This window comes from Bufo gargarizans, chromosome 9, assembly GCF_014858855.1.
Source record: "Bufo gargarizans isolate SCDJY-AF-19 chromosome 9, ASM1485885v1, whole genome shotgun sequence".
Lineage (NCBI taxonomy): Eukaryota > Metazoa > Chordata > Amphibia > Anura > Bufonidae > Bufo > Bufo gargarizans.
The window spans coordinates 177,239,044-177,265,047 of record NC_058088.1 but is presented as its reverse complement, the minus strand read 5'-3'; the positions used below and the strand labels follow the sequence as shown (position 1 = coordinate 177,265,047).

General features: G+C 46.7%; 1 protein-coding gene across 5 annotated transcripts in view; it reads right to left on the bottom strand.

Annotated features, from left to right (window-relative positions):
* IQSEC2 (IQ motif and Sec7 domain ArfGEF 2) overlaps positions 1–26,004 on the bottom strand; it is a 200,155-nt gene that overhangs the window by 36,549 nt on the left and 137,602 nt on the right. The window contains exon 1 of one of the 5 annotated variants that reach the window (XM_044305348.1): positions 25,460–25,662. The exons of 2 other annotated variants lie outside the window; for them this stretch is intronic. In XM_044305348.1, coding sequence (XP_044161283.1) covers positions 25,460–25,542 — 83 coding nt within the window. In that variant the 5' untranslated portion in view covers positions 25,543–25,662. Of the gene's footprint in view, positions 1–2,244; positions 2,390–18,336; positions 18,486–25,459; positions 25,663–26,004 lie in introns of those variants that run through there. 2 more of the 5 variants (XM_044305349.1, XM_044305347.1) reach the window with 2 other exon arrangements.

Sequence of the window (26,004 nt, the reverse complement as noted above, 5' to 3'; positions counted from 1 at the left end):
GGGGTGTACTGCGGGTACTCACAGAAGAAGCAGAAACACAGTCGACCAGAGAGGGTACAAGCGGTGAGCTAGAGGGTACACACTGACAGAAGCAGCAAATATACAGTCTGCCAAAGATTGTACATACTGATAGAACTATCAGAAATACAGTCAGCCAGAGAAGGCACAAGCGGTTGTTTCACAAGAGCACCAATAACAGTAGTTGCACCTGTAGTCAGCCAGCAATGGTAGCACTATAGAAAACAAGGACTATATAATAAAGCAGCACATCCCAGAAATATAAGATATAATATTGAAATGTCAAAGATAGATTTTATCTATTTATGTTTGTCATAGGATATAACGTGTGCTCTGGGTAGCAGTATTATTCTTAGGCCTCGTGCACACAACAGCAGATTTGTACCGATAAAACTGGCTGACCTGTTACATGTGCGCTTGGCAGCTGAAGACATCTGTGTTGGTCCCATGTTCATATGTGTCCGCAATGCTGAGAAAAATGATGTTTTAATATATGCAAATGAGCCTCTAGGAGCAATGGGGGCGTTGCCATTACACCTAGAGGCTCCACGCCCTCTGCACTTTGATTCATAGGACCAGGTGTGATAATGTTTTCACTGCCTGGTCCTGTCAAAGTTCAGAGGGAGAGACAGCTGCAGAGAGAGCAGAGCCTTTAGGTGCAACAGCAACGCCCCCGTTGCTCCTAGAGGCTCATTTGCATATATTTTTCTCAGCAATGCGGGCACATATGAACATGGGACCAACACAGATGTTTTCAGCTGCCAAGTGCACATGGAACAGGTCAGCCAGTGTCATAGGTACAAAACTGCTGACAGATGCCCTTTAACCTCTGTCCTGCTGTGACTATAATAAAGATTCTTATATTTGATATTTGTGGGATATGCTGCTTTCTGATAGGACTATTAGCACTGCACTCCAACATTCTCTGGTTATTATTAGCAATGGTAGCACAACATACAATCCGCAATCACAGGCAGCACAATATGAGAGCAAGGCTGAGCCAGGGCAGAAACAGACTGAACACAAATAAATATATCAAGAATCAAAGAACAAGTGTAAGTATATAGTTACCCATAAAAATATACAAAAGCGAGGAAGTCGTGCACGTACATAAAAAAAAGCTTATTTCTCAGTCCCACAACAACGCTTTCCGATGAACTTTGCCTCTCCATCGGCAGACGCCTCCCTTCTCTAGTAAATTCCTTCTCCTGTAGCCATAAACATATCTTACCAGATTGTGCTTTCCTATGATCACGAGATATCCTCACAATAGACCACCAGAGGTCCTGCACCACCCAATAAGTACTCAAGGACACAAAAAGGTAGCAATCCCCACGGGGGTTGGGGTTCATATAGTGTATACTAACCACCATGACAGCCATTCTATGACATAGCACCTCCTATCCTGCTATTCTCCATGGCTTAGATGCAGAAGACCATCTTGAAGGTTGAACTGTTTGATTTACGAGACTGTCTCAGATTTCTAACATCACCAACAACAGAAGCTTGGTGCAACGCTCTGATGGAAGACCACCCGTGGTCCACGTATGCCAAAAACATGGATCCGCTGCACAGTAACCCCATAAATCCTAGACTGCGCTTTCCTCTGTACAGGGAGTATCCTCACAAAAGACCACCAATGCCGACAGCAGAGGTCCTGCACCACCCAATGATCCGCCATACCACTAAGTATTCAGTGACACAAAAATTTAGCAATTCCCATTGGGGCAGGGTTCATATAGCGGATACTAACTACCATGACTGCCATTTTATCACACAGTGCCCCCTATCCTGCTATTCTCCATTGCTTGGATGCAGAAGACCATCTTTAAGGTTGAAAAGTTTGATTTCCGAGACTTTCTCAGAATTCTAATATCACCAACAACAGAAGTATGGAGCAAAGCTCTGCTGAAAGACCGCCCATAGCCCACGTATACCTAAAAGACAGATCGGATGCATAGTCACCCCTACATTTCTTATCCAAAGCCCAGCTCATGGCTATCTGATCATGATCATCCAATCATCTATCATGATGAGATGGATAACTGCGCAGGAGATTAGCTGCGCGGTTATTTGTGGTAAACAAGAAGATTGCAGGTGTTTGCAGACAAGACGGAGGTGTTGCCTCCAAGGATGTGCCCTTCACATCTCCCTCACGTCCTGTAAACACGCCGATCACAGGTAATGCACATGACAGGGGCTGCCATCGCCGAGCTGATAACTCACATGTAAAGAGCGGCTCGGGCAGGGAGGCGAGGCGGCTTCCCCCCTTTTTTCTTCCTCATCTTCTTGGAAAGTGCAGAGTGGATGTCAGGCAGCATCCAACGACTTCACCTTGCAAGACGGTCAGGTAGGGAGAGAAGGTGACATGAAGAAACCTCAGCATGCTCTGCAGGGGATTAATCCAGAAAAGCTGTTTGTGACGGAAATCCTAAAACCCATCACTATGGAGCCGAAGGCAACACCTAGCTTTGCTCCTCCCCAACCTCCAGACTGAGGACAACCCTTTACCCTCCCCGGCACCTGTCTTCTCAATCACTGACAACAGGTACGCACCGCAAATTTTACAGGGCACTTCCAGGTAACGCGTGTTGCAAGGGTCATTTGCTTAACCTGATGTCAGACCAAACACATGGACGTGCCTGAAGGAGTGAGAGACACCCAAGGTGACAGCAATCCGAAGCAGGGAAAATGTAGCAGAGCCGAGTATGTTCAAAGTGATGCAACCTGTGATTTCACACTGCATTTTGCAGTGTGTATGTCAGATGGATTTCCGGACATATACCTCCAATGGATGCCACTCTACCTGGTCTCTGGCGCTCATAGACTCCCCTGCGCTCATAGACTCCCCTGCGCTCATAGACTCCCCTGCGCTCATAGACTCCCCTGCAAAAGAACGTATACTGCACAGTACACATTTCTTTAGTGAATGCTTCTGTATGGAAACGTAGAACTTGCTGCGGTATACCATACAGAAAAAAAGTATACTGCCAAACTGCTGCCCAAATGAGGCAATAAGGACACTATGTCGGGCCATATGTGCTTTTCTAACATTGCAAGCGCAGTGAGAAAGCCGTCTTAAAGGGGTTGTCCAGAATTAGAGTCGACAACCCCCTGGGGTCCTAACTTAGTGCCTCTGAACAAACCGGCCGGACGAACCTTTTAAATGACGATGGATAGTACATTGGTTTTTCTGCAGTCCTATGTACAACCCCAATAGACTGTGGCATTACAAATAACAAACTCAGCTCTGCTACAATAGCTCTGTATCTAAGCCACCGTATACAAGACATTTATTTTTATAATACCGCTGAGAGAAAAAGTGTCACTAGTGCTATGTAAATTGACACGATGGTACCAATATGTCAGATTTGCATAATGGCTTCAATTGTGCTAGTTTAGTACATGACAGCTACACTGATTTCTATGGTAGCTCGGTCAACACAAAACAGTAAAAGGGAAAAATCTGTCAATCAGCCTCCAAAGGATGGCCTGTATATGAAGAATGCATGGGACTACTCGCAGGAGGTGCGCTGTAGGATTAAGATGCACATGAACTGCGCAGGAATCAGCTTCTGTCACTACTTTATGCTGCCCTCAAGGGGTGACGGGTCCCCTAGAAGTGCTGTCGCCACCACAGGTAAATTCGGGCATTACACAGTGACCAATCATATCAGTCGGTAAGGTGTTATGCAGGACACACTCTTTGCTCTCGCCAACAGATGGGGAACCCGAACCAGGTATCCCCCAAGGGTCCATTCACATGTCCGTAAGTGTTTTGCGGATATGCAAATTGCGGACCCACAAAACACGGACACCGGCAATGAGCATTCCGCAATTTGCGGACCGTACATCGCCGACACTTAATAGAAAATGCCTATTCTTGTCCGCAATTGCGGACAAGAATAGGACATGTTCTATTTTTTTCGGGAACGGAATTGCGGTACCCGGAAGTGCGGATCCGCAATTCCGTATCCGGGCTGCACATCGTGCTGCCCCATAGAAATAAATGGGTCCACAATGCGGAACGAAATTGCGGACGTGTGAATGGACCCTAAAAGGGGCTTTCCAGTACCTTAATCCTCAGGACAGCCCATCAATATCTGATCGGTGCACAAATGGACGGAGCTACTGCAGAACAGCGGGAACCTCCAACAAACATATTGTTGGCCTATCATGAGGAAAAGCCCTTTAAAGGGGGTTGTCCAGCTTTTCTCCAACTGATGATCTATCCTTTGGATAGGTCATCAGCATCTGATTGACAGGGGTCCAACACATGGGACCCCCGCAGCCTTCTTGCAGCTTCCTGCAGGCCAGTGACATCCCGACTATAAGTTATGTGGCCTGGGCACAGCCCCGCCACATTCATTTCTCAATCAGCTGATCGGCGGGGGTCCTGGGTGTCGGACCCCCACTGATCAGATACCAGAGGATAGATCATCAGTAAGAAAATAGCGGACAACCCCTTTAAGTGCTTTTCTCAAAGCCCGAGCAGAACTTGGGAAAAACTTAAGTGGTTAAAAAGGGTTTTCCAGGATTTTCCTCAGGATAGGTCATCAATATGAGATTGGCGGGGGTCCGAGTCTTGACACCGTCACCGGTCAGCTGTATGAAGAGGCCGCGGCGCTCCATGAGTGCTTGGGCCTCTTCCTGGGCCATGTGATGTCATGTACATCGGTCACATGGCCTAGGCGAAGCGAAGCCCCATTCAAATGGATGGGTCTGAGCTGTAACACCAAGCACAGCCACTATACCATGGATGGCGCTGTGCTTGCTGGGCTGGCGAGGAGGCCGCGTTGCTCACCGGAGATCCATTGAGTGCCGTGGCTTCCTCAAAGAAGTGATTAGCAAGGTTGCAGGTAGTTGGAGGCTAGGTCATCAATATGAAAATCCCGGAGAACCCCATTAACTTTAAATTCTCTAATAGTGTACATGAAAATTGGTTTCTACGCTGGGCAACCCCTTTAAGCCTCATCAGTCCGTATCCGATCCATATTTTTTCGTATTTCAATGGGGCCGCTGTGTGCTGTCCGCATCTGTATGTCCTATTCTTGGCACTTGTAATATATTGCAGGGCCTGTGGAAGGGGAAAATGCGGGATGCACACGGCCGGAATCAGTGTTTTACGGATCCACAGAAACTGATACGGTTGTGTGCATGAGGCCTTTAGAATTATATTTAAAAAAAACGGTAATGAACTGGTTCAGGTGGATTCCTGCTGCTAGGACACCCAAAAAACTTGTTTTTGGCGGGGAACATACTGCCACTGCATAATCTGTCTAGAGCGAGGTCCAGAATGGAGGGAGCTGGGAAAGCAGTGACCCAAACCAGACAAATCCTTTAAGCAAGAGATTGCAGACTAGCAATAGAAACCAGTTTACAGACTGACAAACCAGTGACTTCCCATGTAGGTCAGTGGAGCATGGCGTCGCCTGTATAGGACCACTTCATGTGGATCAGACGCTATTAGTACAGAAAGTGTCCAGGCAGGTAATACAGCAATATCCAGCCTTATCTCTTGTATATTACGACTCGGTGACATTCCTCACTAATCTCCCTGAGAACAAAACAAACCTGTTCCTTCCCAGAACACAACCCACACGGAAGAGGGATGGCAGGTGTAGACGGAAGTAACCTGGACACACCGCTCCCTGTCACTGACGATGACATTATCATATAAATACCGCACATAGCTGACATAATCTGCACAACTTTGTACAATCTGTACTCAGGTATTGTACTGAATAATGTACCATATTAATCAGCAGGCGTCCTGCGTACAGGTATTGTACTAAATAACGTACCGTATTAATCAGCAGGCATCCTGCGTACAGGTATTGTACTAAATAACGTACCATATTAATCAGCAGGCGTCCTGCGTACAGGTATTGTACTAAAAATAACGTACCATATTAATCAGCAGGTGTCCTGCGTGCAGGTATTGTACTAAATAACGTACCATATTAAGCAGCAGGCGTCCTGCGTACAGGTATTGTACTGAATAATGTACCATATTAATCAGCAGGCGTCCTGCGTACAGGTATTGTACTAAATAACGTACCATATTAATCAGCAGGTGTCCTGCGTGCAGGTATTGTACTAAATAACGTACCATATTAAGCAGCAGGTGTCCTGCGTACAGGTATTGTACTGAATAACGTACCATATTAATCAGCAGGCGTCCTGTGTACAGGTATTGTACCAAATAACGTACCATATTAATCAGCAGGCGTCCTGCGTGCAGGAATTGTACTAAATAACGTACCGTATTGATCAGCAGGTGTCCTGCGTACAGATATTGTACTAAATAACGTACCATATTAATCAGCAAATCATTCTGCTGAAACACTCTGTGCTGCTGGAGACTCTGCTCTATTATTACCTCAATGAATCACTCACATATCCATTGACTTTAATGTGTGACCTCTAATTTATTGCTAAATTTAACCCTTCCTACTGTAATATGACTAGATATCTGCTGGTGAAAATGTCTTCCAGATAATACTTGTGTAACTTTACAAAGGATGGGGAGATAAGAGGCTGCAGGACACTTCTGAGGCCGCTTATCCTCTTTTTTCTCACTGGACTGGTGACACACTATTGTCGTTCAGTAGTCAGAAAACTCAAAAAAAAAAAATGCAAAATTGCAGCAAATAAGTTTTAAAGTCTGTAGTACAGGTCTCCATAAACTGGACATAATAGGCCACATTTCCTTAGTGTTGTCCATAGTAACCAATCACAGCACTGCTTTCATTTTTGCCCAGCATTTTAAGAAATGAAAGACGAGCTCTGATAGGTTGCCATGGGCAACAGAGAAATGAGGCCTAGTATTCCCTATAGATGGAGCCTTTTTGTGTCCCAGAGGACGACCGTGACCATGTAGTGAAATATACCACAGACTCTGTCACAACCAAATGCATGTCTTTAAAAAATGTTTTAAAGCTTAGTTTGTATTTGATGAAATCTTTGAACATTATTACAGATTATCAGGCGTACAACATGAGCGGAGCATCTAGTCACACCCAGTGGCGCACTCATGTTTAGGGCTTGTTCACACGAATGTAAGGGCTCCATGCCCGTGCTGTGGTCCGCAATGCACGGGCACCGACCGTGGGGCAGCTGCATGCGGATCGCAGACCCATTCACTTGAATGGGGTCCGTGATCTGTCCATTCCACAGAAAGATAGAACAAGTTCTATCTTTTTGCGGAACGGAACACTTAGTATCGCTTCCGTAGGGTTCCGTCCCGTGCTTCCGTTCTGTACCACATCTGCACCACATCTCCGGATTTGAGGACCCATTCAAGTGAATAGGTCAGCATCCGTGATGTGCAATGCACACGGCTGGTGACCCGTGTATTGCGGAACGAGCCCTTATCCTGTACCATTCACACTTCAGTACATCATGGGCATGTGCTGTTCTCCATTTTCAAACCAGCACCTGGATCTGAACACTTTTGTAATTGCATGTAATTAAAAATTTAGCATAGCCACTGAGTTATTCAATAGAATGTATCTGTATAGCGCCACCTGCTGTTTTTTTTCTTATTTCTTTGTCCTGCTCACTGAGAAGGCCGCACATGCTCAGTTTTATCCTTCAACTGCCTCCTGAGCTGTGATAGGGAGAGAGGGGACACGCCCCCTGAGCTGTGATAGGGAGAGAGGGGACACGCCCCCTGAGCTGCAGCAGAAAAGACACTCCCTTGAGCTGTCAGCCTGATATAAATCTAGTAGAGCAATGAACGGGGAGATCTCTGGATCCATGTGAGGTACAGGGCTGGTTCTAGCTTTATTAGAAAGAGATCGTCATGTCCTATATGATGTCTGATTTTCATTTTTTACATTAGTCATGGGATAACCCCTGTAAGGATATGTTCACACGACGGCTTTGGAAAATCCGCCTACAAAATTCAAAAAAGTTTTTGATGCGTTTTTTCACACATTTTATTAACCAATGGGTGTTCACTTCAGTACAAAACTGTTGTGTTTGCAGCGATTCCGCGCCAAAAAAGGTGTAGAAAAAAATGCATGGACACTTAGGCCTCATGCAGACGGTTAGTGGCGTCGCTAGAGGGGGGCGAGGGGGGGCAATTGCCCCCCCTATGTTGTTCCTTGCCCCCCCAGGTGCCCCCCCGCTGATTCCCCCGAGTGAATACTAATGAGCGCTTCCATTAAGGAAGCGCTCATTAGTACAGAAGGACCAGGAAGTGGTGAACGCTCTGTACTCACCACTTCCTGGTCCTCGGCTGTCGGCTGTGCAGGGCTGCGCACAGCGTGAGGTCGCTCTGTGACCTCACGCTGTGCGCGCCAGTTTAGAGCACGCACAGTCGACTGAGGAGGGAGAAAATGGCAGGCGGCGTCCGTCCAGGAGCAGGAGAGGTAAGTGTTTTTTTTTTTTAATTTTATAAAAAATGTGGCTGCTGGGGGCATTATGGGGGCTAATAGGAGGCATATGGGGCTAATTGGAAGCATATTTGGGGGCTAATTGGAGGCATATTTGGGGGCTAATAGGAGATGTATGGGGGCATTTGGAGGCATATTTGGGGGCTAATTGGAGGCATATTTGGGGGCTAATAGGAGGCATATGGGGCTAATAGGAGGCATATGGGGCTAATAGGAGGCATATGGGGCTAATAGGCATATGGGGCTAATTGAAGGCATATGGGGGCTAATAGGCATATGGGGCTAATAGGCATATGGGGCTAATAGGAGGCATATGGGGGCTAATTGGAGGCATATGGGGGCTAATTGGAGGCATACGGGGGCTAATTGGAGGCATATGGGGTCTATGGGGCTAATTGGAGGCATATGGGGGCTAATTGGGGGCTAATTGGAGGCATATGGGGGCTAATTGGAGGCATATGGGGGCTAATTGGAGGCATATGGGGTCTATGGGGCTAATTGGAGGCATATGGGGTTAATTTGAGGCATATGGGGGCTAATTGGAGGCATATGGGGTCTATGGGGCTAATTGGAGGCATATGGGGGCTAATTGGAGGCATATGGGGTCTATGGGGCTAATTGGAGGCATATGGGGGCTAATTGGAGGCATATGGGGGCTAATTGGAGGCATATGGGGGCTAATTGGAGGCATATGGGGTCTATGGGGCTAATTGGAGGCATATGGGGTTAATTTGAGGCATATGGGGGCTAATTGGGGGCTAATAGGAGGCATATGGGGGCTAATTGGAGGCATATGGGGGCTAATTGGAGGCATATGGGGTCTATGGGGCTAATAGGAGGCATATGGGGGCTAATTGGAGGCATATAGGGGCTAATTGGAGGCATATAGGGGCTAATTGGAGGCATATAGGGGCTAATTGGAGGCATATAGGGGCTAATTGGAGGCATATAGGGGCTAATTGGAGGCATATAGGAGGCATATGGGGGCTAATTGGAGGCATATGGGGTCTATGGGGCTAATTGGAGGCATATGGGGGCTAATTGGAGGCATATGGGGGCTAATTGGAGGCATATGGGGTCTATGGGGCTAATTGGAGGCATATGGGGGCTAATTGGAGGCATATGGGGGCTAATTGGAGGCATATGGGGGCTAATTGGAGGCATATGGGGTCTATGGGGCTAATTGGAGGCATACGGGGTTAATTTGAGGCATATGGGGGCTAATTGGGGGCTAATAGGAGGCATATGGGGGCTAATTGGAGGCATATGGGGGCTAATTGGAGGCATATGGGGTCTATGGGGCTAATAGGAGGCATATGGGGGCTAATTGGAGGCATATAGGGGCTAATTGGAGGCATATAGGGGCTAATTGGAGGCATATAGGGGCTAATTGGAGGCATATAGGGGCTAATTGGAGGCATATAGGGGCTAATTGGAGGCATATAGGGGCTAATTGGGGGCTAATAGGAGGCATATGGGGGCTAATTGGAGGCATATGGGGGCTAATTGGAGGCATATGGGGGCTAATTGGAGGCATATGGGGGCTAATTGGAGGCATATGGGGTCTATGGGGCTAATTGGAGGCATATGGGGTTAATTGGAGGCATATGGGGGCTAATTGGGGGCTAATAGGAGGCATATGGGGGCTAATAGGAGGCATATGGGGGCTAATAGGAGGCATATGGGGGCTAATTGAAGGCATATGGGGGCTAATTGGAGGCATATGGGGGCTAATTGGAGGCATATGGAGCTAATTGGAGGCATATGGAGCTAATTGGAGGCATATGGGGGCTAATAAGAGGCATAATGGGGGCTAATTAGAGGCATAATGGGGGCTAATTAGAGGCATAATGTGGGCTAATGAGGCATAATGGGGGCCAATGGGGCTAATAAGAAGAATAATGGGGGCTAATGAGGCATAAGGGCTTATATGGGGGCTGATATGGGAGTGATGAGAGGCATAATGAGGGCTAATGAGAGGCATAATGTGTCATCCACAGATCCCCCATAACAGTGTGTCTTCCACAGATCCACCATAACAGTGCGCCTGTGCACTGACGAGAGACAGAAAGAAGGGGAAAGAATCCGTGGAAGCAAGCAGAGGACAGCACAGCAGACGACTGAGTAGCTTCTTTTGTAAGTAAATTGTTTTATTATAACTGTATCCCTGCAGACCGCAACTCTCTCGTATTTTGTAATCTTATTTTGTTTTTGCCCCCCCATTTTTGACTGTGGTATCTTTGTGCCCCCCTATATATTGTTCCTAGAGTCGCCACTGCAGACGGTCGTTGATTTGGTCTGCATCCGAGCCGCAGTTTTGGTGGATCGGATGCGGACCCATTCACTTCAATGGGGCTGCAAAAGATGCGGACAGCACTCCGTGTGCTGTCCGCATCCGTTGCTCCGTTCCGTGGTCCGCAAAAAAAATATAACCTGTCCTATTCTTATCCACGTTTTGCGGACAAGAATAGGCAGTTATATCAATGGCTGTCCGTGCCACATGGAGGCCATCCGTGTTTTGCGGATCCGCGATTTGCGGACCGCAGAACACACAACGGTCGTGTGCATGAGGCCTTACAGAGCTGTTTTGATACTTCCCATTCATTTCAATGGGAGATTCTGAGCGGATTCCGCCCCAGGATAGAGTATGCCGCTTCTTCTCATTAAAATGAACGGGAGGCTGTTTTGAGGCATTTTTTGGAGCTGATGGAGGAGGAAACGCTCCCAAATAGGCGCCAAAAAACTCAGTGTGAACTGGCCCTAAGGGCTCATGCTCACGTGGTTTTGGTCCGCACGCAAGCCGCATTTTCTGCAGATTGGATGCGGACCAATTCATTTCAAAGGGGCCACAAAAGTTCTGGACAGTACACAGTGTGCTATCCAGATCAATATGTCCGTTCCTTGGTCCCGCAAAAAATATAGAACATGTCCTATTCTTGTACGTTTTGCAGACAAGAATAGGCAGTTCTAAGAGGGCGGGGATGCACCATTCTGCAAAATGAGGAATGCGCGCGCCCGGTATCCGTGTTCTGTAGGTCCGCAAAAACGGCTACAGTCGGGTGCAGGATCCCGAAATGTGTGTATTTTACACATCAGTGGTTTTTTGCATTGACTGTGGGTCAGTGGAAAAACAATGGAGACATGAACTACTTTGGTCTAAGATGAGGGCCAAACACGCCCATTGAAGTCTATGGGTCTGTGCAAAACTAGTGACGGAACATGGATGGCATCTGTGTTCTGAAGGTGGCTTTCACTGACCATTGCTCCGGAAATCAATTTTCACCCTAGCAGTGTACGTGAAGGGCAAAAACCGGATACATGGCCCAAACATGGACCCTTCACGGACCGTCTTCTCATGTATGTCATCAGGGACACGGAAAAGTAAGTTGGGCCTTACTGGTGACTGGAAGCTGCCATGTTGGTCTCATGAGCCCAATGGCACGTTGGTGGGAAGGGTGAGGGGCAGTGTCGCCAACTGTCCAGAAATTACTGAACAGTCCGTAAAAATAGGTGATTTTTTTTCCTGTCTGTGAAAAATAAAAAAGAGATATGTCCATGGTTTGTTTTTTTAGGCCGGTGGTACTTGACTAGATTATTTTGGTGGTAAAATATACCGCAAATCAGTATACTGAGCAATAGACCTGTATTATTTATAATCTTTATCATTTATTATGGTTTTCCAATGTGTCCGTAAAAAATGTCGTCTGTCCATGATTTTGGGAGAAGTTGTCCAGAAAATAAAAATTCTGGTGAGGGGTGCAGGTCAGAAAAGCGAGACAAAGTCTATGCTTTCGGAAGTGAAGTCAATTTAGCAAAAGAAGTGCTATTTTGACCACAACTAGGAATACATGGACACGAATCTGCTGCAGACAATTTCCCAATTGTTTTATGGCGTTCTGTACTGCAACACATGATGAAATCTGATTGTAATATAAACAAAAAGTGAGAACGCGCTAAGAATGTGGGCGGTAATAACTGCGATCCATTACCACACACCATGTCACAGAAAACCAGTTCAAGGGCATCTGTCAGCAGTCCTGACCGTGCTAAACTGCTGACAGCACCAGGTAGGAGCTGTGGATGGCAGAACAAGTATACTTTTTGTGGAGCTTTACTCATCAGAAGTAGTGAGAATATGAGGTTTTATTCTGCTATATTTTGTTTTTGCAAGTGCCCAGGAGGCGGAGCTTCACTGCGAAGTGCTCTCTGCACGGAGCTGCTTTACAGCTCCTGCCCTCTGCTTTGAGTGACAGCTGTAGTCATCACCTGGTTGGATTCTACAGCTGTCAATCATCACAGAAGGGAGGGGCTGTGAAGCAACTCAATGCACAGAGCAAATCATAATGAAGTCCTGCCTCCTGGATCAAGCAGAATGAAACTTCATATTCTCACTACTTCTGATGAAAAAATGCTCCACAAAAGCTGCGCTGCTCTCCCCAGCCCCTATACATTGACTTTTATAGGCGTGTAAAAGTTGAAGGATGGTATTGTGTCAAACACAACTTTTGGCAGCTGTTACACTGAAATCACCATGCTACTCTAGGTAGTCCTGTGGACATCTCCGACACACTTCACTGCACGGCTGCCATGTCACCAAGTCTAACCAGTCATGGCAAGTAAGAGCGGGGGGTCCTGTGCAGGTCCATTAAGGGGCCACATGGCAGCTGTAAACCTGGAACGAGAGGCCAAATACTAGACCACATTGATTTTTAAGACCTTATAGAAAAACGATAGCACGTGTTCCCAATGGTCCAAACCAAAACCATCCAAAAGGGAAAGAAAACACTAAAGATGTGCAGACTCCAACATAAACCTTTGGTGCAATACAGAAAGAAAAAACGATATTCAGGAGTTCCGCAATTAATTCGTACCCCATTTGCTGAGAGGGCGAAATCTGGACATCAGCCGGATGTAAGGATCTCTGGCGTTAACAGATTGCTGCCCATACGGTGCGCCTGCCATCAAGAACTAACATTCCCCAGCAGGATATATAAAGATCCACAATGTTATACACCGCACTACACTATATGTATGCTATATATTGTATATAATAGTATACTATACTGTGCTATGACTCCATCATTTTCTACCCAATGATGGTGTTCCTTTTGGTTGAAACGGAGAAAACAAGTAAAAGAAAATAGTCCCCTCCAACTGTTCTTAGGCAAAGAAAACCTTTGATTTCTGGCAAGATCTCCCAGTTCATCCAACCTACAATAGTAGGTCAATAACCTTACCACGCAACCAGATCACGCACACATCTCTTAAAGTATCTGGGGATCTTCTACATGACTAGCTTCAAGGGACTAGACACATCCTTTAGAAAACATCTTCTAGATGGAGCTCCTGCCCAACTATGAAAATCTCCAAGACCTCAATAACTACAAATTTGTCCAAAACTAGTCTGCAGCTGGATCTACGCTAACTATCGAACCCTGCACCGGTTTGGTTGTAGACCCATGGACCTTGAACTGCACCATGTTCTCTAAGTCAAGGATTGTCCAACTTGCTAGACCTGAATGAGGCTGGGTTGTGGACAGAGACGTCAGGTCTTCTAGCTATTTTACTATGACGTATCACCATGTTAGACAAGTAGAGCATATGCATTCCCACCGCAGACCAGGGAGACATTAGAAGGTCAGCTAGAAGAGGCAGAGGTGTAGCTACAGTAGGCTTTCCTTAGAGCTACTATTGGGTTTCATCATGCCCTAAATTTGGCCAAGAGTTATGTTGGTGATCCCATGGCTATGTCCTATAATCTCCCTAACTTCCCCCCTGGCCAGAAGGCCTACCATTGTGAGTGTCAAGAACATGTCTCATCTTTCATAGTAGGTCAGTTTCATTAATGGTCCATCCACATGAACCCAAGAAGTGGTTGGGAATGGGAAAACAGTAAGAAGTGCTATGATTAGATTTTGGTGTTGATGTGGTATCTCAGCTACAAATGGGACTGGTGATGGGACCTCCATTAACGCCTGAAAAAAAAAGGGGGTTCCTGGACGAACCCTTTTTGGATATGATCTGTCTTTGGTCTAGCCCAGAATGGTCAAGCACTTAAAGGGGTATTCCAGTTATATGAAGTTATAATTATTAGATCGGTGGGAGTCCTACTGCTGGGACACCCACGAGAACAGGGACCCAGTACCCTGTAATGTACAGCACTCAGCTACCTCCAGAACTTCCATAGAAATGGATGCTCGCATGCCTGACCGGACACTCCGTTCATTTCCGGGGGACTCCATAGGATACGGGGTCCCCGTTATCGGTGATCCCCAGTAGGGATCTAATAGTTCTAATGACTGGACTATCCCTTCAAAAAACAAAGAGTGTGAATTTGCTAACTTGCACAAAATATTGAATGTCCCCAAGACCATGTGGTAGCATTAACCACAGGCACCTACAGGCTAAAGGCAGAAGGTAGGTTCTCAAATTGGGTGCTTTTATCCGTTCTGATTTCCCTGTACGAGATACCGAATAGCCCTCCTTGAAATCTTTCTTCCATCATCCTCTTGCCTGCGTAGGAGCCTAGAAGGATCCAATGAAACTCAAGAAGATGGAGGGGTATTTATAGCCTTCTTATTTTCAGCAAGGAGGCCGGGCTGCGAGAGAGCGGACTGCCAAAGGTTCCAGCAGATACACCCCATACATCAACCCCCGTACAAGACAGAAGAGAAATAATAGCCCGCTGCTACCCATGAAAAACGCATTCTCAATGGGCCACCGAGCACAAAGCAGATGACGAGAATGTGGTAGGAAGACAGGCACTTTATTCATGTCCGTCAGGCATCACAGCGCAGGGAACCAAGGCACAGCTAGGATGCCAGTACACTGCCATAGCTCACGTTATCCCAGTGCATACTGGTAAGGGAAAGACGCTGACACAAGTCGGACCCATCCTCCAGGTTTAGGAGGACTGTCACTTAGTGGCTACTAATGGTAGTGCCTATGGGACCTGTCAGTAATTAGTGACTGCAGGAGCAAAGGAAGCAATCACCCCTGGGTCCTGGTGCCTGAGGGTGCCCAAATGCCCCGCAAGTCAAATAAGACAACACTAGTATTATAATTGGCACATCGTAGACAGTAACCTCTGGGCCCAGGAGCTTTAAGGGGTTCTCCGGGCTTGTACTTAAAGAGCATCTGTCAGCAGTTTTGTACCTGTCACACTGGCTGACGTATTGCATGTGCGCTTGGCAAATGAAGGCATCTGTGTTGGTCCCATGTTCATTTGTGCCCGCATTGTGTTTTAATATATGCAAATGAGCCTCTAGGAGCAACAGGGGCGTTCCCCTGACATCTAGAAGCTCTGCTCTCTCTACAACTGCTGCGCCCTCTGTACTTTGATTGATAGAGCCAGACATGATGATGTTTACACTGCCAGGTCCCGTCAAAGTGCAGAAGGGAGAGAGCGGAGCCTCGAGGTGTAACGGCAACGCCCCCGTTGCTCCTAGAAGCTCATTTGCATATATTAAAACCTCATTTTTCTCAGCAATGCGGGCACATATGGACATGGGTCCAACGCAGATGTCTTCAGCTGCCAAGCGCACATGTAACAGGTCAGCCAGTTTCATAGGTACAAAACTGCTGACAGATGCCCTTTAAGTATAAGCCCAGAGAACCCCTTAAACCTCCTGGGAGCGACCAGGAAGATGCCACAACCTTAGAATAGCAAAAAATCCAGCAGTGCTGGATTTTTTGCATTCATGGGGTCACGCTCGCGGCAACTTGGGCGGAAACACTCAGTTTAATGCAAAGATAATCATGTAGTCTCAGCGGAATGGTGATGAATGATCCTCATTTAAAGCTCTTCATTTTAGACTTATTGCAGGTAGTCTCCATTGATCACAGTTCCAATTACAGCTCCATTGACCTAGGATAACCAAGTGTCTGCTGGATTTTTAGCAGGATACATCCTGAGCCTCCTGATTCACGAACAGAATGCCAAAACCATTCTGACGTGCAAGTACATTAGTGGGGTAGAGAGACGTAACTGTAATACTGTACCGCAACGCCGAAAAGGTTTACCTTTAGGACTACATGGGTGGTGATAACTTGCCGCACAAATCCTATAGCCCGTTCATCCGGGACCTCCTGGTTCTTTGGGAAGCTGGGAAATGACCCCTGTTATGATGGCCTTTGTTGGTTGTGGCTCTGCAGCTGTAGGCCTCTGTTCACATTTTCATTATGGCTTCTGATTGAAGAGATGCAATGATAGATCCGTCACACGCAAGTCGTGTGTGAATTGGCCCGACTGAATGGAATAATCCGCCACAGCTGCTAATGCAAATTTGCGTAATTTTTGCGTATTTTTTTCTAACAAAGATATCCGCCATATGCACATACCCTAAGGGGACGTACTAATAGGTGTAGATATACTTTCGTAAAAATGACATATGAGGTGTCGCTTAATGGACCTGCCTTTCATAGTAAAATCCACCTCCTCTCACCTCACTGTTCTTTCGCCATGCTTTACACTACATCTCTGCTCGTTCCTTTTGTTTATTGCTTACAGGGCCTAGCGCAGGGATCAGCAACCTTTGGCACTCCAGCTGCTGTGAAACTACAACTCCCAGCATGCACACTTAACTTGGCTGTTCTTGTGACTCCCACAGGAGTGAAAGGAGGATTCTGGGAGTTGTAGTTTTAGAACAGCTAGAGCGCCAGAGGTTGATCCCTGGCCTAGCGTATAGCGAGAGTACAGACAAACCACGCATTAATGTGCACATGGTATCAATGTGTAATAGATGGCGGTACACATTTGCAGCCTCCTGTGGGAATGGCTCACTTATTCCACTGCAAAGTCTACCCTGATCAAACATTAAAAAAGACGTCTCGGGTCTCATTTCCCAAGGAATTCGCAACGCGTCCGTAGGCCTTTCCCAGCACGTCGGTGGCCCGGCGGAACGACATAATGATGATGATGACTGAAAGACAGGAAAAAGTCACTTATCCAAGGTCACAAGAAGGCACACAGTAATGTCATGGCAAGCTTAACCCTTTCAATGCTTCGGCGGCGGTCAGGAGTAGACCGCTCGCTGAGGAACGAGGCTCGCAACAGGATGTTAGGCAGAGACAACCGCTTCTTCCAGCCCAAACATGGCTGGCAACAAATAAAACACAAGCAGATGTCTCGGCGAGGGCCGACCGTCGGCAAGCGGGTCCCGTGCCAAAACCGAGGCGAACGGGCTGCACGCAGCTCCTGGAATATCAGATGCGCCATGTACTGTACAGCATACGTCTATACAGTTCGAGGATCGGTAGTGACTGACACCAAGCCAATCCGACATATTAAAGGGCAACACAGAAAATCAAATATTAAGGGTCCTCAGTTAAGACATGGATCCCGAAGGTTCAGGAACGGGATTTTTAGGGGAAAATGGGGCTTCTGGGAAGGTGAGAAATAAATGGCACCACTCGAGGTAGCAATTTAGAAAGGGAGACAAGGCATCAAGGGTCCCCAGGGAGGCGAAGAATGTTCCTTTTCTTAATTTGTGTGCTTTCTCAAGTGAACCCTGCAGGCTCCTACATTAGTAATAGGCACTGGAGCACACACAGCGAGGAATCTCGGGGCTTAACTCTTACGCTGCCTGGTAGGGTCTAAAATGAAGTATATCTCCGGCAATCAAAGGGTTACCGACCCCTCGGCTGGCCACTTTTTGCATCCTTCGCTAGTTGTAACGGTACGGTCTACTGTCTGACAGCTGATGCTGGCGGTACTTTTTGTAGACGTACCATGCTAGAGCGGAGAACGCATTTTCAGAGGTAGCAGAGCCGGGTTTGTCATCTGGCACAAGATCTCAACGTGCTTCCCAATAGGTAAACATACTAAGTTGTCAAAGTCCGTACTGGAGAAGACACGCACACACATGTACACTCGCCAACCGTACCAACACATCCCAAACAAGCCCGTATATCCTACCAGAGACCGTGCTGCAAAATCCTGGGCGTCCGGTCGGAAGCGCAGTGTAGGCACCACATGCTGCGGGTAGGTAACGGAGCGGCGTAGATGGTTCTTCTCCGAGGACGCCCTCCGACTGTCCGGCGTACAGATGTTCCCCTTCTTGCGGATCGCCGACACTGCTGCCTCCTAGCTGAACACAACGGTGACAGCAGCCAAAAGGGGGGTGGAGCAGTCCATGACTTAGGGGGGGGGGGGGATAAGCGGGTACCAGGAATAGGACAGGAAGGAACCACACAAAGGGCGTGAAATGATGAGATAAGGATCTCCGATTTTACAAATTTGGGTAGAAAAATGATCAGATGGGGGGGCAGGGGATCTTTAACGCAGAACTTTGCGGACTATTAACTTGCTCCGGGAAAGAGCTCCTGAAGGCAGGACGGAGTTAAAAGTCACTGGGCTGAATGCAAAATGCAGCATTCAGCTCCTGCTACCACTTCTACATGCACCGGGCTCTGTGCCCTGACCCCAAGTGGGGGCGTCACGTGGAGCTATATTAGCTTCACAGGCATGTGACATTTCACTTGCACGCCCCCCAGCTGTAAGTAAGCAGCTGAGATCACTGCGCTGGGTGTAATGCTCTGCGAATAGAAGGGGGGGGGCGGTATACTGAAGCTACAACGGTAATAAACTGGATCCCCCGCACTCCGCTGCCCTAATGTGCACCCACAGAGGGGGAGTGCGGCAAGGTGGGCAGCATCTTTTCAGCAAGAGTCTCAACCAGTCGAGGATGCAGTTGCCATGGGGATGAATAGGGTTGCCATGGTTATAATAGGAGGAGTGAAAAAAAAAAAGAGGAGGAAGAACAGAAGGAAGAATAGACATGATGGATTCAGAGTACTCATTGCCATGGAAACGGCATATTATATATGTATGTATTATATGTATGATATATATATATATATCACAACTCACGTGTGGGGGTGTGCACCAACCATTTATTTCTTTGCAGAAATTATACTACTGTCGCCATTTTCAACTATTTTACAATTTTCTATTCATCGTTCCCCAGAATGATGTAAAACCACAAAAATGCAATCCCAATATTTCAATATATATGCAATAAAACACTATATAAACTAGAAAATTCCTTAAAGGGTTTCTCCAGGAGTTAAATGTTGCTGACGTATCCTGAGGATATCAGATCGGTGGGGGGTCTGACTCCTGGCCCCTCCGTGGATTAAGGCTGTAGAGGCACTCTTGCAGTATGCTAAGCTGTACAGCAAGGTATTTTAGTGGTTAATTTCCCTTGTAATGTAGTCGGCGCCTGATACCTGGCTACGTTCCGGAAGTATGAAGTAACTGTACATGCGTACAGACCTGTAGGCAGGGTCAGGAGACTAGAAAACATCCAGCTAGGTAAGAAAGAGCTTCGCTCCATTGAGGACATCTTTAGGGTAAGATGTGTCCTGCCACAATCACCTCTCTTTGTATCATATGGGCAACATGTTGGGCACTGGTCAATGGGAGCTTGCCCGTTTGTTGACGGCTTTTGGTGACTGTTACTTACTTTACTCTGTGTGTTATCTTAGATATATATATATATATCTTTTTATCATAGTCTAGTAAAATTTTATGAACCTAAGTTGTGTTAAGTCTATTTTTTTCCGAATCTCAGATCTCACGATAATACACAAGAATAGCGACACGTATAGTTGCCGTGCTCGATATTGCAGCAAAATCCGTTCAACATGTGACCAACGGATGTGACGTCATAGGCCAAGGAATAGACTGCAGAGACTGGTCAAAAGATGATCTCTTGGGTTGCCAGGAGTCAGACCTCCACTGATCAGATCATCAGAATTTAAAGGGGTTGTCCAGCCTCTGAGCAGACAACCCCTGGGATCCTGCCTGTCCCCCGAACATGAAAAAGCCCACTAATCTATATGTGGTGCTGAAGCTGCTCCATTTCTGGACCTTGGTTATGTGACCACTGCAGACAAACACAGGCTGCTGTGTTGTAGCATTCCAGCCACTATGATTGGCTGCAGCGATCACAAGACCAAACCACTTACTGGTCAGGGACATGAAGCACTTAGGAATGGAGCAGTAATGGCATGGCGGACAGTTTTTTTTTTTATGTTTAGAGGGACAGGGAGGACCCCAAGTCTTATCAGCTACAAGACTGGACAACCCCTTTAAGTCCCAGAAAAAAAAACTCCTTTAAATAGTAATTACCCAATACAGGAGTATTGGGCCTCTATCTTAGTTGGCTAAAGCGACCAATCTGAGCTCAGTTTTCATTTCTTAAACTTTGCTAGAAAAAGGAAAGCTGAGCTCTGATTGGTTGCTAGACGGTTTAGAAAAATGAGGCCCATCGCCATTATATGCTGTGGGAAGGATCAAAATGAACTGGAGAAACGAGGGGTTCCTTGACTGGAACTTCGTAAAATAGGATTTGCTTGTCATGTGCAACTATGGAGACACATACAGTACAGACCAAAAGTTTGGACACACCTTCTCATTAAAAGAGTTTACTTTATTTTCATGACTATGAAAATTGTAGATTCACACTGAAGGCATCAAAACTATGAATTAACACATGTGGAATTATATACATAACAAAAAAGTGTGAAACAACTGAAAATATGTCATATTCTAGGTTCTTCAAAGTAGCCACCTTTTGCTTTGATTACTGCTTTGCACACTCTTGGCATTCTCTTGACGAGCTTCAAGAGGTAGTCACCTGAAATGGTCTTCCAACAGTCTTGAAGGAGTTCCCAGAGATGCTTAGCACTTGTTGGCCCTTTTGCCTTCACTCTGCGGTCCAGCTCACCCCAAACCATCTCGATTGGGTTCAGGTCCGGTGACTGTGGAGGTCAGGTCATCTGGCACAGCACCCCATCACTCTCCTTCATGGTCAAATAGCCCTTACACAGCCTGGAGGTGTGTTTGGGGTCATTGTCCTGTTGAAAAATAAATGATGGTCCAACTAAACGCAAACCGGATGGAATAGCATGCCGCTGCAAGATGCTGTGGTAGCCATGCTGGTTCAGTATGCCTTCAATTTTGAATAAACCCCCAACAGTGTCACCAGCAAAGCACCCCCACACCATCACACCTCCTCCTCCATGCTTCACGGTGGGAACCAGACATGTAGAGTCCATCCGTTCACCTTTTCTGCATCGCACAAAGACACGGTGGTTGGAACCAAAGATCTCAAATTTGGACTCATCAGACCAAAGCACAGATTTCCACTGGTCTAATGTCCATTCCTTGTGTTCTTTAGCCCAAACAAGTCTCTTCTGCTTGTTGCCTGTCCTTAGCAGTGGTTTCCTAGCAGATATTCTACCATGAAGGCCTGATTCACACAGTCTCCTCTTAACAGTTGTTCTAGAGATGTGTCTGCTAGCTAGAACTCTGTGTGGCATTGACCTGGTCTCTAATCTGAGCTGCTGTTAACCTGCGATTTCTGAGGCTGGTGACTCGGATGAACTTATCCTCCGCAGCAGAGGTGACTCTTGGTCTTCCTTTCCTGGGGCAGTCCGCATGTGAGCCAGTTTCTTTGTAGCGCTTGATGGTTTTGTGACTGCACTTGGGGACACTTTCAAAGTTTTCCCAATTTTTCAGACTGACTGACCTTCATTTCTTAAAGTAATGATGGCCACTCGTTTTTCTTTACTTAGCTGCTTTTTTCTTGCCATAATACAAATTCTAACAGTCTATTCAGTAGGACTATCAGCTGTGTATCCACCTGACTTCTCCGCAACGCAACTGATGGTCCCAACCCCATTTATAAGGCAAGAAATCCCACTTATTAAACCTGACAGGGCACACCTGTGAAGTGAAAACCATTTCAGGTGACTACCTCTTGAAGCTCATCAAGAGAATGCCAAGAGTGTGCAAAGCAGTAATCAAAGCAAAAGGCGGCTACTTTGAAGAACCTAGAATATGACATATTTTCAGTTGTTTCACACTTTTTTGTTATGTATATAATTCCACATGTGTTAATTCATAGTTTTGATGCCTTCAGTGTGAATCTACAATTTTCATAGTCATGAAAATAAAGAAAACTCTTTGAATGAGAAGGTGTGTCCAAACTTTTGGTCTGTACTGTAAGTCTGCATGAGAGCTGCAGACGCAAGTCGGTGGCATTATTTTTAGCCAAACCAATTATAATTTTCAATTTAAGATGCATTGGAGCAATCGAAAATAAATGGCTGCAAAAGTGGACATGCCCTTTAAATGCAATATTACAGAATTAATGGAGGGTAAATCATACGACTGATCAATAAATAATACAAATACTATAAAAGCACCCGTCCTGAATTATTAATCCCTTGGGGACGTGAATTGGGTTATGATTGGTGACACCTGTATGAGTCACCTGTCACTTACATAATGCTCTTCAGAAATGAACACACAAAACATGGTGACACCCTGACGGCGGGAACAGCCTAATCTCTCACCTTTTAATAGATGTTCATTTACTACGACTGGTACGAAGCAGAAAATAAGACCCCCTCCCCCTTTATAGGCTATTCAGCGTACTCTAATCCTTAAGGTGGGCAGCTCTGTGTTCGTTTGCTTTTCCTTATTGTCTTCATCCTGCCTTACTACTGGGCTTAATTCAAAGTGACAAAGGAAAAATGGAGAATGTGACCGACTAACGAGGCCACGGGGGTGTTATTTGTATCGCATTGGTGTTAATTCATCTATTTCTATAGTTTTATACCTAGGAAAACCAGGTGACAACCAACATGTCTGCCATTACAGCTCCAGCACCCCATACTGAGCACGATCCAGGAAATCTGGATGCTAACCAATTACAGCGGCTATATAGGTCTTACACTTTTTGCATAGTAGACAAACTATTCAATGGATATCAGTGAGGTGTGAGGCATCCTGTACCTCCTCATGGCTCATGCATGGGCCGTTACAGTTTTTGCGAATCCGCAAAACATGGATACAGGCTGTGTGCATTCCGCATTTTGTGGAACGGAATGGCCTGGCCCCTAAAAGACCAGTCCTATCCTTGTCCGTAAAACAGACAAAAATGGGACATGTTCTATTTTTTTGCAGGGCAGCAGAACAGACATACAGATATGGACAGCTCACAGAGTGCTCATTCGCCTCAATTGAAAGCCCTATTGAAGTGAATGGGTCCGCATCCGACCCGCAAAAAAATGTGGCTTGGATGCGTTCATGTGCACGAGCCCTTACTCATAGAGCTGAAGCAACAAGGCTGCACGACCACCAGACATCTACAGGATGTGGACGGCCCCAAGGAAAACATCTGCAACGGAGAGGGCATGCTTTACGGACACCCCGAAGTGGAACAGGATTTCACAAAATCCTTTCAAAGGGCATCTGTCAGCAGTTTTGCACCTATGACACCGACTGACCTGTTACATGTGCGCTTGGCAGCTGAAGGCATCTGTGCTGGTCCCATGTTCATATGTGTCCGTATTGCTGAGAACCTAGAGCTGTGATGGCTAACCTCCGGCACTCCAGTTGTGGTAAAACTACAACTCCCAAGATGCACACTTGCTTGGCTGTTCTAAGAACTCTATAGAAATGAATCGAGCATGCTGGGAGTCGTAGTTTCACTACAGCTGGAGTGGCAGAGGTTAGCCATCACAGACCTAGAGGCTCTGCAACTGCCGCGTCCTCTCCACTTGCAGTGTAAATGTGATCACACCTGTCTGGCCCTATCAAAGTGCAGCAGTTGCAGAGAGAGCAGATCATCTAGGTGTAATGGTAACGCCCCGTTGCTCCTAGAGGCTCATTTGCATATATTAAAACATCATTTTTCTCAGTAATGCGGACACATATGAACATGGGACCAACACAGACGCCTTCAGCTGCCAAGTGCACATGTAACAGGTCAGCCAGTGTCATAGGTACAAAACTGCTGACAGATGCCCTTTAATGAAAAGCAGTCCATAACATGTGCACCCTAAAACTGAACACGTAAATATGGAGTCCCCCTGCTTGTTTCCATGAGACGTGCCTCCAGATTTCCTTGAGGAGCCTCGCCTGTGTTCTCATCATTACCAAAAGTATAATCTGCCCCTGAGGTCGCAGCACAACCCCCAGCATCATTAGATGGCGGCACGCTGATAACAGAGAGCAGACCAGCACAATAATGACCAAGAGGAGAGGGCTTACTATGGAGAGGGACTGCAAGAGACTGCGGAGTGAGGTGGAGCTTTGCAATAAGGGTATTTAAAAAAATAATAATAATTGAAGTATCTGTTGCTTTATGCTTCTCTCTGATCTATACCTCTTACATTTTAGCTTCAAAAACTGCATCCAAAAACCTGTTCAAAACCTGTATGTGTGACTAGAGCCCAACGTATATGTGTTATATATATACACACGCACACACACATTTCGGCCCCTGCTGATGATTCATCGCTCCCACCGGTTTCAGTGGTCACAAGTGCATGAAAGGCATGTGACACCGACGCGGTCACAGGAATGGCCACTGCAGTCGAGTGAGGATTGGTGGGACACAAGGGACATACTAAAAAGTTTTTTTTTAGCACACGTCTACAGGGCGATTTTGACCACAGATCTCAGTGTAGCGGGGCTGCCCCAGGAATGAATGGATTTGCTATGCGACTCACGCTTTTGCCCGCGACGCCCCAAAAATCCAGCAGTATTGGATTTTTGTCAATTCTGATGTCGCAGTCAATGTGTGAGTCGCGCTATGACCCCATTCACCCCGCCATACTGCATTCTTTGGTCGCTGTGTCACGGACTGCCATTAGACGTCCCAGTAAGCGGCACTGGAGCAGCAGCCGGCATCGCCCGTGTGGCCAAATTCACGCAGTAATCTAGTTATACACATAATAACACACAAGTATATAAAAAGGACGAAACAAACAATGAAGAGGACTACAGAGACAGGAGCAAAGCGGCCATAGACGTCATGGTGCTCATAATCCAGCCATCCATGTCCAGATTAGGGGAAAAGTTTTGGGGGCTGCAAAGACGAGAGGGGTAAAGTAAGTACAGACTAGGACAGTCTGGGGTTGACGAGAAGGGATTAGCAGTATGGAGACAAAGAAGAGCGATCCAGCATAGGAAGTGAGGGGGAAGGTCAGACAGAGGGATAGGGGTCAGGAATACACCGTACCGTGTGGACAGGCGGCGCAGCAGGAGCCATAGGAAATAACAGCTGCACTGACAGCTACTGAGGAAGGTGTGGATCCCCACCATAGTGTCTCCATGTGAGCGTGCGACTGCCGTGTGCTGTGCCGGCTCTTCCTGTTCTCCAGCCTCACCCTGCTATGCTTTCCCTTCCTGCGGGCTGTCACACTGCCACCAGCTGAGACCTGCATCTCCTAGTGAAAGCCGGGCTGTCTGGGAAGGGGTGGAGGGGTGGGGAGTGCACCTGCCTAAAATGTCATGTGCACACGACAGCGTGCCGTCAGTCCTCTGGCTCAGGCTCCTCACTGGCTTAGTGCAGGATAAATGCTGGCCAAATGTGGACCATATCAGAAGGTTCTTCAGATCACCGATGGCTAGAGATGGTGCACGGGTGACATCATTCTCAACTGTCTAATGACATCATTTTGCAGTATATTGGCAATGCATTTCCACATAAATCTGAAAGGACCTATTTTATGTATAATGGGGTGTAACTGTAATACATGGGCCCCCACCTCTTAGGCCTCATGC